Source organism: Vipera berus (assembly GCF_964194415.1).
Source record: "Vipera berus genome assembly, contig: HAP1_SCAFFOLD_119, whole genome shotgun sequence".
Taxonomy (NCBI): Eukaryota; Metazoa; Chordata; class Lepidosauria; order Squamata; family Viperidae; genus Vipera; species Vipera berus.
Window position 1 is genome coordinate 1 of NW_027673591.1, and position 15,045 is coordinate 15,045.

Here is a 15,045-nt window from a genome sequence, read left to right on the forward strand (position 1 = left end):
GGCCAGGTTTGATGAGTCAGTGAAGCTTTTGCCACACTCCCTACATGAATATGGCCTCTCTCCTGTATGTGTCCGCATGTGAGTTGTCAGCCTTGCCTTTTTGCTAAAGCTCTTGCCACACTCCCTACATGAATACGGCCTCTCTCCTGTATGTGTCCGCTTGTGAGTGGCCAGGCTTGATGAGTCAGTGAACCTTTTGCCACACTCCCTACATGAGTATGGCCTCTCTCCTGTATGTGCCTGCATGTGAGTGGCCAGGTGAACAGATTGGCTAAAGCTTTTGCCACACTCCCTACATGAATATGGCCTCTCTCCTGTATGTGTCCGCATGTGAGTTGTCAGGCTTGCCTTTTTGCTAAAGCTATTGCCACACTCCCTACATGAATATGGCCTCTCTCCTGTATGTGTCCGCTTGTGAGTTGTCAGGTTTCCCTTTTGGCTAAAGCTCTTGCCACACTCCCTACATGAATATGGCCTCTCTCCTGTATGTGTCCGCATGTGAGTTGTCAGGCTTGCCTTTTGGCTAAAGCTCTTGCCACACTCCCTACATGAATATGGCCTCTCTCCTGTATGTGTCCGCATGTGAGTTGTCAGGTTTCCCTTTTTGCTAAAGCTATTGCCACACTCCCTACATGAATATGGCCTCTCTCCTGTATGTGTCCGCTTGTGAGTGGCCAGGTTTGATGAGTCAGTGAAGCTTTTGCCACACTCCCTACATGAATATGGCCTCTCTCCTGTATGTGTCCGCTTGTGAGTGGCCAGGCTTGATGAGGCAGTGAACCTTTTGCCACACTCCCTACATGAATATGGCCTCTCTCCTGTATGTGTCTGCTTGTGTTTAGTCAGTGTTGTTGAGTCAGTGAAGCTTTTGCCACACTCCCTACATGAATATGGCCTCTCTCCTGTATGTGTCCGCATGTGAGTTGTCAGCCTTGCCTTTTTGCTAAAGCTTTTGCCACACTCCCTACATGAATATGGCCTCTCTCCTGTATGTGTCCGCATGTGAGTTGTCAGCCTTGCCTTTTTGCTAAAGCTCTTGCCACACTCCCTACATGAATACGGCCTCTCTCCTGTATGTGTCCGCTTGTGAGTGGCCAGGTTTGATGAGTCAGTGAAGCTTTTGCCACACTCCCTACATGAATATGGCCTCTCTCCTGTATGTGTCCGCATGTGAGTTGTCAGCCTTGCCTTTTTGCTAAAGCTTTTGCCACACTCCCTACATGAATATGGCCTCTCTCCTGTATGTGTCCGCTTGTGAGTTGTCAGGTTTCCCTTTTGGCTAAAGCTCTTGCCACACTCCCTACATGAATATGGCCTCTCTCCTGTATGTGTCCGCATGTGAGTTGTCAGGCTTGCCTTTTTGCTAAAGCTATTGCCACACTCCCTACATGAATATGGCCTCTCTCCTGTATGTGTCCGCTTGTGAGTGGCCAGGCTTGATGAGGCAGTGAACCTTTTGCCACACTCCCTACATGAATATGGCCTCTCTCCTGTATGTGTCCGCATGTGAGTGGCCAGGTGAACGGATTGGCTAAAGCTTTTGCCACACTCCTTACATGAGTATGTCTCCTCTCTTACATGTGTTTGTTTCCGAGTGGATTGTCCTGATGCTTGGCTTAAACCTAGCCCATATTTTCTGCATGGATAAGACTTCTTCCCTGTACAACTCTGCTTCTGTCTGATCAGACATAGTAATGATCCATCAACCTTTTTTACATGTTTATATAAATATGGCTTTCCTCTACGTGACTGATTGTGAGTAACCAGCTGAAAATGATTTTTCCCATTGTTTTTATGATTCTTATTCTCTGCTTCTTTATTTCTATCTTTCAAAAAAAGAATGTCATCATCTTTACCTTTTTTCCTTTTGCTTGGTAGTCTATATTTCACCGTAACTTGGTAGGAAGCATAAGTTCTTATTTTGGGTAATGATTTTTCTGTTAGTATTTTTTCCGTTTCTTCAGCAAGTATTATAAATCCAGAATGCTTCCATTTCATATGGCGGGTGAGATAATCTTTGCAAGTAAATGCTGTTTCACAGCTGGGACACTGATGGCAAACTATTTGTTGCTTCTTCACCAGGTATGAATTCTGCTTGTGAACTACTTGCAAAGAAAAAGCAAAATTATTGGCAAAAACATATAGGACTATTTCTATGAAGAATCTTCTATGATTTATAATTTCTACCTGAGAAGAATTTCTTTTTGACAGCCCAGCAATGAAAAAAGTACACTTTAGAGTTTATAACTTTTCTTTCACATTAAAAAGTTCACTATTATTATATCTATACTTATTATATAGTTAGATAATTTGCAGTTACCCATGCAGTATAAAAATGGGTTTTAGAAATAAAGGTAATTGTTAATTAATAATTTAATTTTAATTCTTTTTAGCCATAACTTCTCTGTTGGAAGATTTTACACATGTTGTTAAAACTACATTTGAACTCAGCAGAATGAAAAGATAGACTGGACTGAAAAAAACTGAATTTGCAAGGCCCTCTTATAAAGATTTCTACATTAAAATATATGTATTAATATATCTCCATCAAAAGGTAATTTATTGTGAACAAGAATTTCTTCTGATTAGGTTTTATTTTCTATATGGAAAAATATTTAAAAGGCATTAAAAGGCATTCCTACTGTAGCCTCCAATATTATTATTTAGTTTTTATTCTGTTGATGAACCAACATATGTAACAGCATAGTTGTCAAATCTGGTTAAGGCAGAAAAAATGAAAATAATATAATTGCAGTAAAAGATTACACAAAAATTGGTAGTGTGTAGAGCCAAACAAATGTAATATATATTTTTCCTTCTATCATTATTAAAATAGCTTTCAATATCTTTGTTTGAGGGGAAAACAACGGCAGGACTTTAATTTTTTTAAAATTTTCTCATCTATTAAAAATAAGCTTACTGAAGGAAAAAAATATGAGCCATGGATCAATACTCATATTATGAATATAACCAATGCCAAATTTTAACATAATAGCTATTAATTGTTGTTACTATACAGTAATAGTGCAAGTACAAATTATCTCTCATCCTTCAAATAAAATGCGACTTAAAAGTGGAATAAGAACTGGCAAAATTCTGGAAGTCACACTAACAGCATGTCAAAACATCAGTTGTATCAACAGACACTGACTATGTGAAATTGTTCCTTGGCATCTTATGGCTTAGTGCTGCAATTTCATTTGTAAAGCCAGTATTTTGACAATATTTTGGCCTAGGATCTTAAATTACTAGACACTAAAGGGGCCATAGAAAAATTAGATACTTATTTGGATACTAAGTTTGGGAACCTCTGGTTTAGAGCTATCATTATTAATTTAAGTAATGAATCATCTAGCATTATACCATTTAGTGATTTCCATTTAGATCCCCATTTGATGCCAAGTTCCTTTCCATATTCTTCTCCATACCAGACCAGGAGCTCAGTTTGAGGTTGAATTACTTTACATGTTCTGTAGTATATTTCTGCATGATATTGGAAAGCAACAAGATTTTGTTCTTCCTCATTTCTGGCACAGTTAACATACCTATTGTTAAAAGGGTGACTGATGTTAAAAGAAAAAGATGTCATCAAAAGAAACTAGGAAATTAGATAGATCTGGGCCAGTCATTCTCTCTCAGTCCAACCTACCTCACAATATTATTGTAGTGAGGAATACTAAATGAAAGATGGTATATATTGTAAATCAAATACATACATGCATACATACAATTGTGCTATAGTCGCAACCCTAGAGTATTACTATCAGTCTTCCCCCCATCCCAAAATTGTATTTTTAATTTTTGCCCTTGCAGAGCGAAATGTATCAGTGAGATAATAGCATATTTAGAGTTACAGCGATTTTGGTCGCTGAACAAAATCCGTTGATCAAAGAGGTATTTTTTGAGACCAGTTCTAATATTCCCAAATCTGGAAAGTGACAACCTGCTTTTAAATTTTGTCCTGTACATTGATAATAGCATAAACATGTGCTTGAATTTTGGATGATTTAAACAAAACTGAAACCAAGAAGTTCTGGGGAACTTCTCAGGTCATGAAGGGATGAATATTTATACACTTATTTAAAAATTATCCCCAGTAAATGTAGAATAATCTAGGCCTAGGGCAGGGGTAGGCAACCTCGGCTCTTTTATGACTCATGGACTTCAACTCCTAGAATTCCTGAGTCAGCTCAGGAATTCTGGGAGTTGAAGTCCATGAGTCATAAAAGAGCCGAGGTTGCCTACACCTGGCCTAGGGGATGGCCAAAATGAAGGACTAAAATTTTTAGAAATCCAGATCACTTATATTCATAAGGAAAACAATGGAGACAATACATAGTATATGAAATACTAATATTACTATTTTGTATTATTTAGCCATTAATATTACAAATAACTGTTAGAAATTGTTGAGAATATTCATAGCTCGGATTGTACGTTTTGACACTCAGTTCTCTTGCTGTTTAGCTCCCAGTTGTTTTATGACCAAAGTATTTGCTATGAAATGCAGAATTCAGCTGATGAGGGGATAGTGGCGTCTCAGGGGGTTGGGAGTGGGAGGCACCGTTTTACGGTGGTTCTCCTCCTATCTCCTGGGCCGCTCGCAGTCAGTGTTGACGGGAGGGCAGAGATCCGCCCCGAGGCCTCTCATTTGTGGAGTTCCTCAGGGGTCGGTTCTCTCGCCCCTCCTGTTCAACATCTATATGAAGCCGCTGGGTGAGATCATTCGTGGTTTCGGGGTGGGGTATCATCAGTACGCTGATGATACCCAACTTTTTCTTTCCACCCCGAACCAACCCAGCGATGCCCTCGCCGTGATGTCCCGGTGCCTGGAGGCGGTCCAGGTCTGGATGGGGAGAAACAGGCTTCATCTCAATCCCGCCAAGACTGAGTGGCTGTGCATATCGGCATCTCAGGTTAACCAAGTTATTCCACCTCTAACGATGGGGGGTGAGGTGTTACCCCCCCGTTGATAGGGCTCGCAACTTGGGCGTCCTCCTGGATTCACGACTCAATTTTGAAGACCATATAGGAGCCGTGACCAGGGGGGCTTTTGCCCAGGTTCGCCTGGTGCGCCAGTTGTGACCCTACCTGGACCAAGATGCCCTACGCACAGTCACTCATGCACTCGTGACCTCCCGTTTGGACTACTGCAACGCTCTCTACATGGGGCTGCCCTTGAGGACCACTCGGAGGCTTCAACTGGTGCAGAATGCGGCCGCGCGAGTTGTGATGGGGGTCTCCCGATACTCCCACGTAACACCTCTACTCCGCGAGCTGCATTGGCTTCCGGTTGCCCTCCGGGTGAAATTCAAGGTGCTGGTGATGACCTACATGGCTTGGGTCCGGGATATCTGAGGGAACACCTGCTGCCGGCATCAAGTTCCCTTCGTCCGGTGCGCTCCCACAGGGAGGGTCTGCTCAGGGTTCCACCGGTAAGAGATTGCCGGCGGGTAACACCCAGAGACAGAGCCTTCTCAGTGGGGGCGCCTGCCCTTTGGAACCAGCTGCCAGTGGAGCTGAGGATTGCCCCCAACCTCCGTTCGTTCCGCCGGGGCCTGAAGACCTGGCTCTTCGAGCTCTCTGGCCCAGGCTGAGGACTAATTTATTTTAATTGGGGTTTTATTTATACAGGGATAAATTTAATCTTTTTTAAATTTGGTTTTTAACTTTTGTATTTTTGGTTTTTAATTACCCTGTAAACCGCCCTGAGTCCCTCGGGAAAGGGCGGTATATAAATGTAATAAAATAAAATAAATAAATAAATTGGTGGTTCAGATGCTCCGCTTCCTTATTGGTTTGTACACTGGTTCTTAGTCAATGTGTTTGTTGATGGACCCATTGGTAGAATGCCAGACTTCTACCACCCCTTCACCAGTTGAATTCTGCGTCTCACAGCAACCAATCACAAGACCAACTGACCTATATAAACAAGACACTTCACCCAAAAATGCTGCTGAAGATGTTACCTAGTTTGGTAATGAAATGTCTGGGAGCTAAATAGCAAGCTTGGAGAATAGACCCCTGCCAAAACAAACAGCTGTTATTCAGCTGTAGTCAAACTGTTCTTTTCAGCTACAGAAAGACCAAAGGAAGCTAAATTGGAACATTTATGTATCATTTTTCCAGTTGTGTACTTTCTCAGGTAAAGATCACTTTTTTGTAAACAGAGAAAAAGTTTTATGTACATGGGAAGTGAAATCTATTGAGCATCTATAGTTACCGGTATACAGAATTATTTCCCTTAAAAAAGACACAATAAAATTTGTGGACAGAAGTATTAAAATTCCAGTACATTTTGAAAGCTACTATATATCCTGATTGTACAAACTGAACATTTCTTCAAATTTTTACTCAATATCTATCCATATTTTCTGATACCATAACTCATTTCCTTGCATTGATCTACCTCTATTATTAATCATTAGTCCACTTGAACAAAGGAATTTCCTTTGTGCAAAATGTCATGGTTTCTCACATTGAAAGCTTTTGATGAGCCTCATATTGCACTTATCAAAGAAATTGGAAGCAATTTTCATTGTACAATGTATAATGCAAATATGGCTGAATGGGCAGAAATATGCTGTTTTAGTTTTGACTTATCTGTCTCTATATAATTATACCAAGTGCTTTGCAAAATATTTTCTGTTTTTTATAATTTAAACTTGTACAACTGTGACTATAAGATAACTTACTTGGAATTTCAAATAGATCAATGAAACATCCTTTTATATTCAAAGTTGACATAGTACCGTACAGCTGTATTCCATGGCATTAAAATCAGGTACGGTAATTTAGCTTGTGCTATAGGTCTTTTCAATACTATTAAAATACTATTATACAAAAGTCTCTTTAATTTTATCAAAACGTTTACCTCATCCAGTTGGAATTAGTTTCATTTTTTCCATCAACGTAAATGTAACAATTCTGCTCTCTGGTAATCTGTAATTATAACGAACATAAACTATGTATGTCATTGGGGAATTGACACAATAATGAATACAATTTCATTGTAATATGGTAATAATATAATGACATGTCTTGCCTTAATTAATCTCTAGTAAATGGGGAAGATTTACTAAATGTTATCACTTTTTAGTAAATGATAAGAAAATAATATCAAAACATTTCCCTATTTTATATTTAACAAAATATTGGTTTCAACTTGCTTAATTCAAAGAAGTGCAAATTACCCAAAGCAATAAATCAATACAGCTTCTCTAAAGAGGGATTTCCATGGCCACACATCACAATGGAGAAAACGCTGTTTTCATGTTAACAGAATAACAGAATTGGAAGGGACCTTGAAGGTTTTTTATCCAACCCCCTGCTCAGGCAGGAAACCCTATACAATTTCAGACAAAAGGTTGTCCAATTTCTTCTTTAAAATCTCCAGCACTGGAGCATCCAAAACTTCTGGAGGCAAGTCATTCCATTGATTCTTCTCACTGTCAGGAAAATTTTCCTTAATTCTAGGCTGGTTCTCTCTTTGATTAGTTTCCATCCATTGCTTCCTTCTTGTGTTTTGAAGAATAGGTTGGCCCCCTTTTCTTTGTGGCAGCCCATTAGATATTAGAATACTGCTATCATGTCAGCCGTAGTTCTTCTAGGCATACCCAATTCCTGCAACTGTTTTTTATGTTTTAACCTCCTGTCCCCTAATCTTGTTGCTCTTCCCTGCACTCTTTCTAGTCTCAACATATTTTTTAGACTAGCATATTTAAAGGAAAAACACTAAGCACAAGGACTTACATCCTGTGTCCAAAGTTATAGATTTTGCAGTACCTCTACAGTCATGAGATAAAAATTCAGATGCTTGGCAGTTCCCATACTTATGACCTCAGGAGTGCTTCAATTCTCCCCACCCGCCTATCTCTCTCCCTGCATCTATTCCTTTTTGGCCCTCTGCTACCCTGTGATCTACCACCCATGCTGATCTTCACCATCTTCCTGCTCTCATTGCTTAGCAATCACAATTGTGATCCCAGTTGTAATTATAAGGGACTACCTATAAAGCCACGTAGTACTGTAACACAAATTACGTTTACTCAATGAAAATGAAATTATACAAAACTGCTGTAAAATCCAAGAACTGTTATCATACCAGCCAGGAATAGCCACTGTTTGCTGCTGCTTCTTCCTCTGTCCTTGTCCCTTCATATGGTCCAAAATGAATTCCTGGAGACAATGTTTCCCTTTCATTCCAGACTCCAAAACCAGCTCTGGGGATACTTGAAAGGCCAATTCTAAAACCTGATGGTAAAGTGCAGCTGGCTCTATTTGCGAGTCCTAATTCAGCTGCTGTGTCTCTGATGAAAAGTGGAGGACCATGAACAGAACACTCATCAACAAAGAATGTCAGGCAATATTCACAAACTAAGAAAGTGAAGAGATAAGTGAATATGGAGTCAGTCAAATGAATTACTCTTTGTTAAATTCAGTTTTCTATAGGCATTATGAATAATATCACTTGAAATGTTTGCATATCAATGAAGTTTATCCTGCCCGTTTTTTGTTTACTAATTATTTAAACAGAATAGCAGATGAGTTGACATTCAAAGCTCAGGAAGTGACAGCAGTTGGCTATTCTTGTCTGCTTGTAAACTAAGGAAGGTTGGGACTTAATACTTGAAGGTAAAATTACCAGAAAATCCTAAGGCTGTAGACCATACTGGGAAGCTGAAGAATATCCTGGCAAAGGCAATCTCCTTCTGTATATAGGAAATTTATACATGTGGAAATGCTGCATATTGTGAAAGAATGTTTGCCAATACAGCAAACAGCTTTCAAATGCTTAAGAGAACTATCCTTCACACCAGTGGAAACAAAGAGCACAGATGATACATTTGCCTGTTTATGTAGTCACGTATGTAGATTGGTCCCTGTAAAAACTTGTCAACAGTCGTCACTTATTTACTATGTTTTCCTCCTCTGCTTGGTAGATAATGTAAAAACGCTTAAATTTTTTTAAAAGCCTGTATTGCTAAGCAATTAGGATCAAAGGAAGGAATCAGCATACATGGTTTGACATCTACATGGTAAAATATAAACCATGATGACAATATTATTTGAATGTAGTCAGGTAACAGCAATTTATTTTTACATTATGTTTGTAATCCAAGAATCCATTTGTGCCAGCAGCCCCCAAGCTTTCCAGCTCTGCAGACTGGTGGCAGGAGGGGGGGCATAGGCACAGGGGATGGTTTTGCGCATGTGCCATTTGTAGAAATGTAGATTTGTGTCCACTCGACCACTTGCACGACCTGGTTCCCCACAGGCCACGGTCTGGCACCAAGACAATGACTGGGGGGGGGACCCCCTCCTTGTGCCACAAAAACAAAAGTCTAATAATAGAACTACTGATTGAGAATCTATAATTGTTTTAGCTAATTCTGACAAACTTTGAGAAATAATACACACACACACACACATACACACACACAGCATCCTGCTTATTTAATACAATAGTTTTAAAGTTTAATAAATAATTTGAAAAGCACAGCAAAAAATATTAAATCTATAACCATATATAATTGTTTAGGAGAAATGAAGAACAAAAATTATCATTAAAAATGCCTCTCACATAAGTAATCATCATCATTTGGTTCATTTATTTCCATGTATACTTTTCTTTCTCTCTCCCGTAATCTGTAAGTGCTAATTTCTTTGTTCTGTTGTTTTTTCCTTTCCTTTTTCTTTTCAGGCACAGCTTTTGTTTGGAAATCTAAAAAATTAAAGTATAGCACATAAAATACAATACTGTAATCTATAGTTCCATGGAAAGCAACAAAACCTCAGGTACAAGAACGGGAATTAAATCATTGTTTTTCTCAGAATTTGTATCATGCCAAGTAAGAAGTTCAAGAATTATACAGTACAATTGTATTTCATTAATTGAATTTAGGATTAACAAACCATAAGGTGGAAGATTTGGTAAAAAAATTGGGATGATCTATTATATTAGAGAGGAAGAAAGGAGACAGACAATATGTAGTACCAATATTGGAGAATACATCCAAAGGGCAACAAGAATTGACATCAGTAAATGTGTACAGAATACCTGAATCATGTTTACACTGATAGAAATCAGTATCAAATTATCTGCTTTATTAATCAGATTTTCCAGTATAGACACTGCATTGGATGAAGTGGATTAAGATACCTTCTCAGGTCCCGAAACAATTTTCCCAAGAATTACACTTTGTAGGATTAAAACACACATGAATTAATTACACAATAAATACAATGTATCTTACAATTAAGATTAGTCTATTTTTGCATATATATATATGCTAAATTATGCTGGGAAAGGTTGAGGGCAATGGAAAAAGGGGACGACAGAGAATGAGGTGGCTGGATGGAGTCACTGAAGCAGTAGGCGTGAGCTTAAATGGACACCAGAAGATAGTAGAGGACAGGAAGGCCTGGAGGAACGTTGTTCATGGGGTTGCGATGGGTCAGACACAACTTTGCAGCTAACAATAACAACATTAAGTTCTGCAGCAAAGGCATAAATGTGAACATATTTGTACATGGATGTATGTTGTCTACTTTACTAAAAAAAACTTTATAGAAAGAAAAGTTTCAAAAAGGCATTCTGCTGCAGCAATATGAACATAAACAGTTGCTTTAAGGCAGGCATGTCAAACTCACAATGTCACATGACATCGCGTGATGTATTACGACTTTTTCCTCATTGCTGGCAATGGGGTGGGCGCAGTTTTGGGATGATGCATCCGGCCCACGGGCTGGCAGTTTGACATACCTGTTTTAAGGGTTAGCCAATATGTATATATGCATGGCCAAACATGCTGAGCACTAACCTTTTTCTTTTGAATCTGAAGCACTGCTACCAAGTTCATTCAGTTTTAAAGGCAAAGTTTAAATTGTATAAGGCAAAGATGTTTCGCTATTGCTCCTAAATGTTCCTGTACAGAGAACTGGCAGCTAGCAGTAATTCATTCTAAATTTCTGTATTCTACTCTTATAGCTTCCAGTAGCACCTCAAAGATCACAAAAGATGATCACGACCCTGTAGCTATCATATCAGAAAGTTGCCAAGCGACTGAATTTTGATCCTGTGACTATGGGAATGCTGCAACAGTCATGTTGAAAACTGTTATGTCACTTTTTCCAGTGCCGTTGTAACTTTATTATTATTATTAATTAAATTTCTATACTCCCAAAGGACTCAGGGCGGTGATCATTAAACTTTGAGTGATCATTAAACTATTTAAGTCGAATACTACCTCCATTGTTTGATTTTTAAAACATTTTTAAAAAACATTGAACAATGAACTTCAAAGGAATACAGTACCTTGGTTTCCAATCAATTGTATGTTGATTCCACTAATAACAGCTTCGATCTTGACTAATGTCAGCCCTGTGACACTAGTGAGGTGGAGCTAGTGAATCACATTTTTTTTATTTTACAAAGATATTTGGGAAATACAGATTACATCCCTGTCACAAAAATATATTCTATGCTTCCCAACTCCTATGAAATCAAAGGTTTAGTGTTTTGAACAGCATAGCAAAGTTTTGTGCCATTATCTGCCTCTCATACCTCCAGGTACAATTTAATGTGCTGAACCTTTGGTAAAGGTTTGTGTTCCTTTTTAGTTTTTATTAGAGGTTTTACAATCAAAACTTATCTTGCACTGTAACAGACCCTTAGGTATATTACAATTATGTTTCTTAGCATTATTCCCAGCATTATTACTTTTCTATCTTAACACAGGATGACTGAGGTACTATATATGAGTTAATATTATCTGATAAGTGTTGCATCCTGCCACTCCCATGCTACATGATTCACATCTTTCACAGTACTGTTGACTTGATGAATTTGTATCATCTTGAGCAACTGTAACAAAATAACATAAAACTAGTAATTTTGCCAGATTGATTCTATAATGACAATTTTTCCACTTACATAAAATACAACCTTTTAAGCGACACTAGTTATATGTTGCCACTTTAAAGGGCCACTAAAGGTATTATGACCAAATATTTATTTTTCTTAACTAGTTCTTAAAAGCTGTGAAGTCTGTTTTAAGATTAATAGCATGCATAGCATTTAAACATGTGTTTTTGTCAATTTTTATGGTTTTGCATTTGGATTGCAAGTTCTCTATTGTTGGTTACCTCACTCTGAAGCAAGAATTGTAGTCTACTCTTTTACATTTCAATATCTTGCAAATTTTCAGGTATCTTTGTTACATTAAGATTATTTCAATAGCTTACCTATAAGTGTTGGTGTCCATTCCTCATCTGATTCAGAGGTTTCATTTGCAGACTTTAAGGGCTGGCGTGCATAATACATAAATGCTGGTTTAGGAGTAGGAAGACCTAATAAAAATATTAATTATCACTTCTCAGGGAATGTGTTTAATGCTGCACTATCTTTTTTTACTGATTCCATGTTTTTCTGTTCTGCTGAGGATAGCATAAGGCATAACCACAATTATACTGATAATAGAAAATAGGGAATTTTTCTCATTCTGGGCAACGTGTCCTTTTAAAATGTACCTAAAAGTGACAGAAATAGCAAAACCCAAAACCCAATCAGATTAGACTTTTTATGCAACACAGGATTATTTTGTGCCTTAAATTTTATATTGGCATACTTCTCTATTACTTCAAGGATTGAACATGGCTATTTTGCTATGTCCTTATAGTGTGGATCAATTCATTGATTTGCTGAAGGCAATTCATTGTATCCAAATTTGGAAGGAAATTGTGCACATGTTTCCTAGGGATAATTTCAATATCTTCCCTCATGGGCCACTTATTAACCTCTTATTATTTGCTGTTTGTGGTTTAGGATGTTGTGTGTACATAGCCATAATCTCTAGATTATGCCATTCAGATGAAACTTTAAATTTTAATGTATTAAATGGTATGGCTTTGCTGAAGTTAGGACTGTAATTAAAGGATGAAAATATATTTCAGCACCCAGTGACTTATTTTCCCATGAATTCTTGATTTTAACATATGTATATCTGAATTCTTTGATGTTTCTCCTTTTGTATGGTTTCAAAACATGGGTGAATAATTAGTATTCTGCTCACCTAATTGAATCATAAAGTCATAATTGTGTTTCATGTTCTTATAACGTAATTTCTCCCATTCTCCCATTTCAGCCCACTGTTCTTTAGGAAAATAGATGGAGAGCTCTTTAAACCTATCTTCTACCTAGTACAAAAGAGGACAGTTATACATATTACATTTTCTGCTTAAACAAACAAATGCCAAAGTTGGGTTACAATTTATCACCATTTTGAATAAATTTTAATTTACATTTAACAACACAGAGCTATTAATCAGTGGATCTGACACAATGGATTGGGAATTGCTCTTAAAAGACTAGATATATAGGATAGTCACTCTTTCACAGCCCAACCCACCTCACGGGGTTCAGTTTAGTTGTTATCTGAATTCACATTTGATTGGACTTCATTGCCTTAACTGACCATTTTCAGTAGAAAAGGTTAATTGCAGGACTTGATAATGTGGGTTAAAGTATCATTGCATATGATACTATCAAACTCTCCAATAAAAATTTTGCTTTTTTGATAATTACAAGTCCAAATGGCACAAGTCTAAAACTGCCACTGATGCAAAATTATATATCTATAAAAACCAAATGCTTACTGATATCCCCTAAATAAGGTAAATAAATAAAACTTGAACAGAGAAATTTCTCAGCTTTTCTTGCAAAGCTGGGAATCCTCTTTACAGGTTTCTCTACATTCAGATCTCCAGTTCAGCTAAATTAAGCTTGTCTTTCAATAAAGTTTGTCTGAAAAAGTGCTACCAGATTCCTGATTTTGTCACCATACTCACAGCTCTATTCCTACAAACATACAATATCTACTCCCAGATAACTCTGCATAACACAGCATACTAAACCCTATCACATTCCTTGTAATTTTAAAATATAAAAAATTATTCCCTATCTTGAAAAAAAAACTTGTCATCTTTAAAAGCAGTAAGTCCTAGGCAAATGAGCATATCAGTCTGTTTCTCTGGAGTTTTAGAAACACTTATTATTCCCTCACCTTGGACTTTTGTCCACTTTTCTTATTAGTCTGCTTTTTGCTCCTATCTCCAGAATTCTTTTTCTTGGTACCTTTCTTTATCCCACCTGCCTCCATATTTATTGAAACATCAGACGACCTAGTAGTTTCTCCTATCAAGGACTCTCCTGCCCAAATCTTTGGATCAGTCTCCAAGTTCTCTATAGGAACACATCCTTCACTTTCAGCTGCTTTTTCTCCTGCAATACCATTTTTATCTGCTGTTTCTCCCCTCAGCCCTTGGGCTCCTGCCCCACTTGAAGTATCTTTGCTCTGTCCCTGGGATTCAGCCTCCATTTGCCTCAGCCCCTGAACTTCCATCCTAGAGGGGTTTACCTCCCCTATTCCCTCAACCTCAGGTGGCCTCTCCTGCCCTCTTTCCTGGGCTTCTGCCCCAAATGGCAATTCCCTCCACCCCCCCTGAGATTCTGTCCCCATTGGCATCTTTCCTCCAACTTCAACCCAGCGGAATCATCTACATGGGATCAAAATCATCAGGCTTTGTGTTGTTAAGTATTTTTCGCCATTAAATGTTAGATTTCCTTCCCCCGCCTCAGTATTGGGTTACCCAGAAATCAACCCAAAGTTGCTCCTTTTCAACCTCCCTGCCCCACCCGGAATGAGAGAGACCCTTCCCAGCTCCTTTCCCGCCTTCGAAGAGAAGCCCGCTAAAACGGCGCGCAGCCAATCAGCGCGAAGCACGAACAGGTTATGGCCAATTATTGAAAAGCGCGGGGAAAAAAAAGCCCCGAATCTCTCGCTTGGCTGCTGCGGGGATGGCGGAGTTCGCCTCAGAGCAGAAAGAATTAGAAGAAAGCGGGATTTTAGTCGCTGAGGGAACGGAACTGTAACGATGGTTACAGTATATATTTCTAGTTAACGGAAATCCGTGACTAATGTATATAAATCACAAAGATCGGTTTCTCCAATCTGTTGCCTTCCGAATGATTTCGACTTTCATCAT

General features: G+C 38.4%; 1 protein-coding gene across 1 annotated transcript; it reads right to left on the reverse strand.

Annotated features, from left to right (window-relative positions):
• Positions 1-1,856: 1,856 nt before the first annotated feature.
• Positions 1,857-14,402, reverse strand: LOC308679277 (histone-lysine N-methyltransferase PRDM9-like; the record flags this gene model as incomplete). The annotated part of the gene is made up of 7 exons (XM_081346883.1): positions 1,857-2,105; positions 3,364-3,545; positions 6,875-6,942; positions 8,105-8,376; positions 9,584-9,793; positions 13,074-13,197; positions 14,064-14,402. Coding segments are annotated over 7 exons (1,444 nt in total), but the record flags the coding sequence as incomplete, so codon positions are not given.
• Positions 14,403-15,045: the final 643 nt, after the last annotated feature.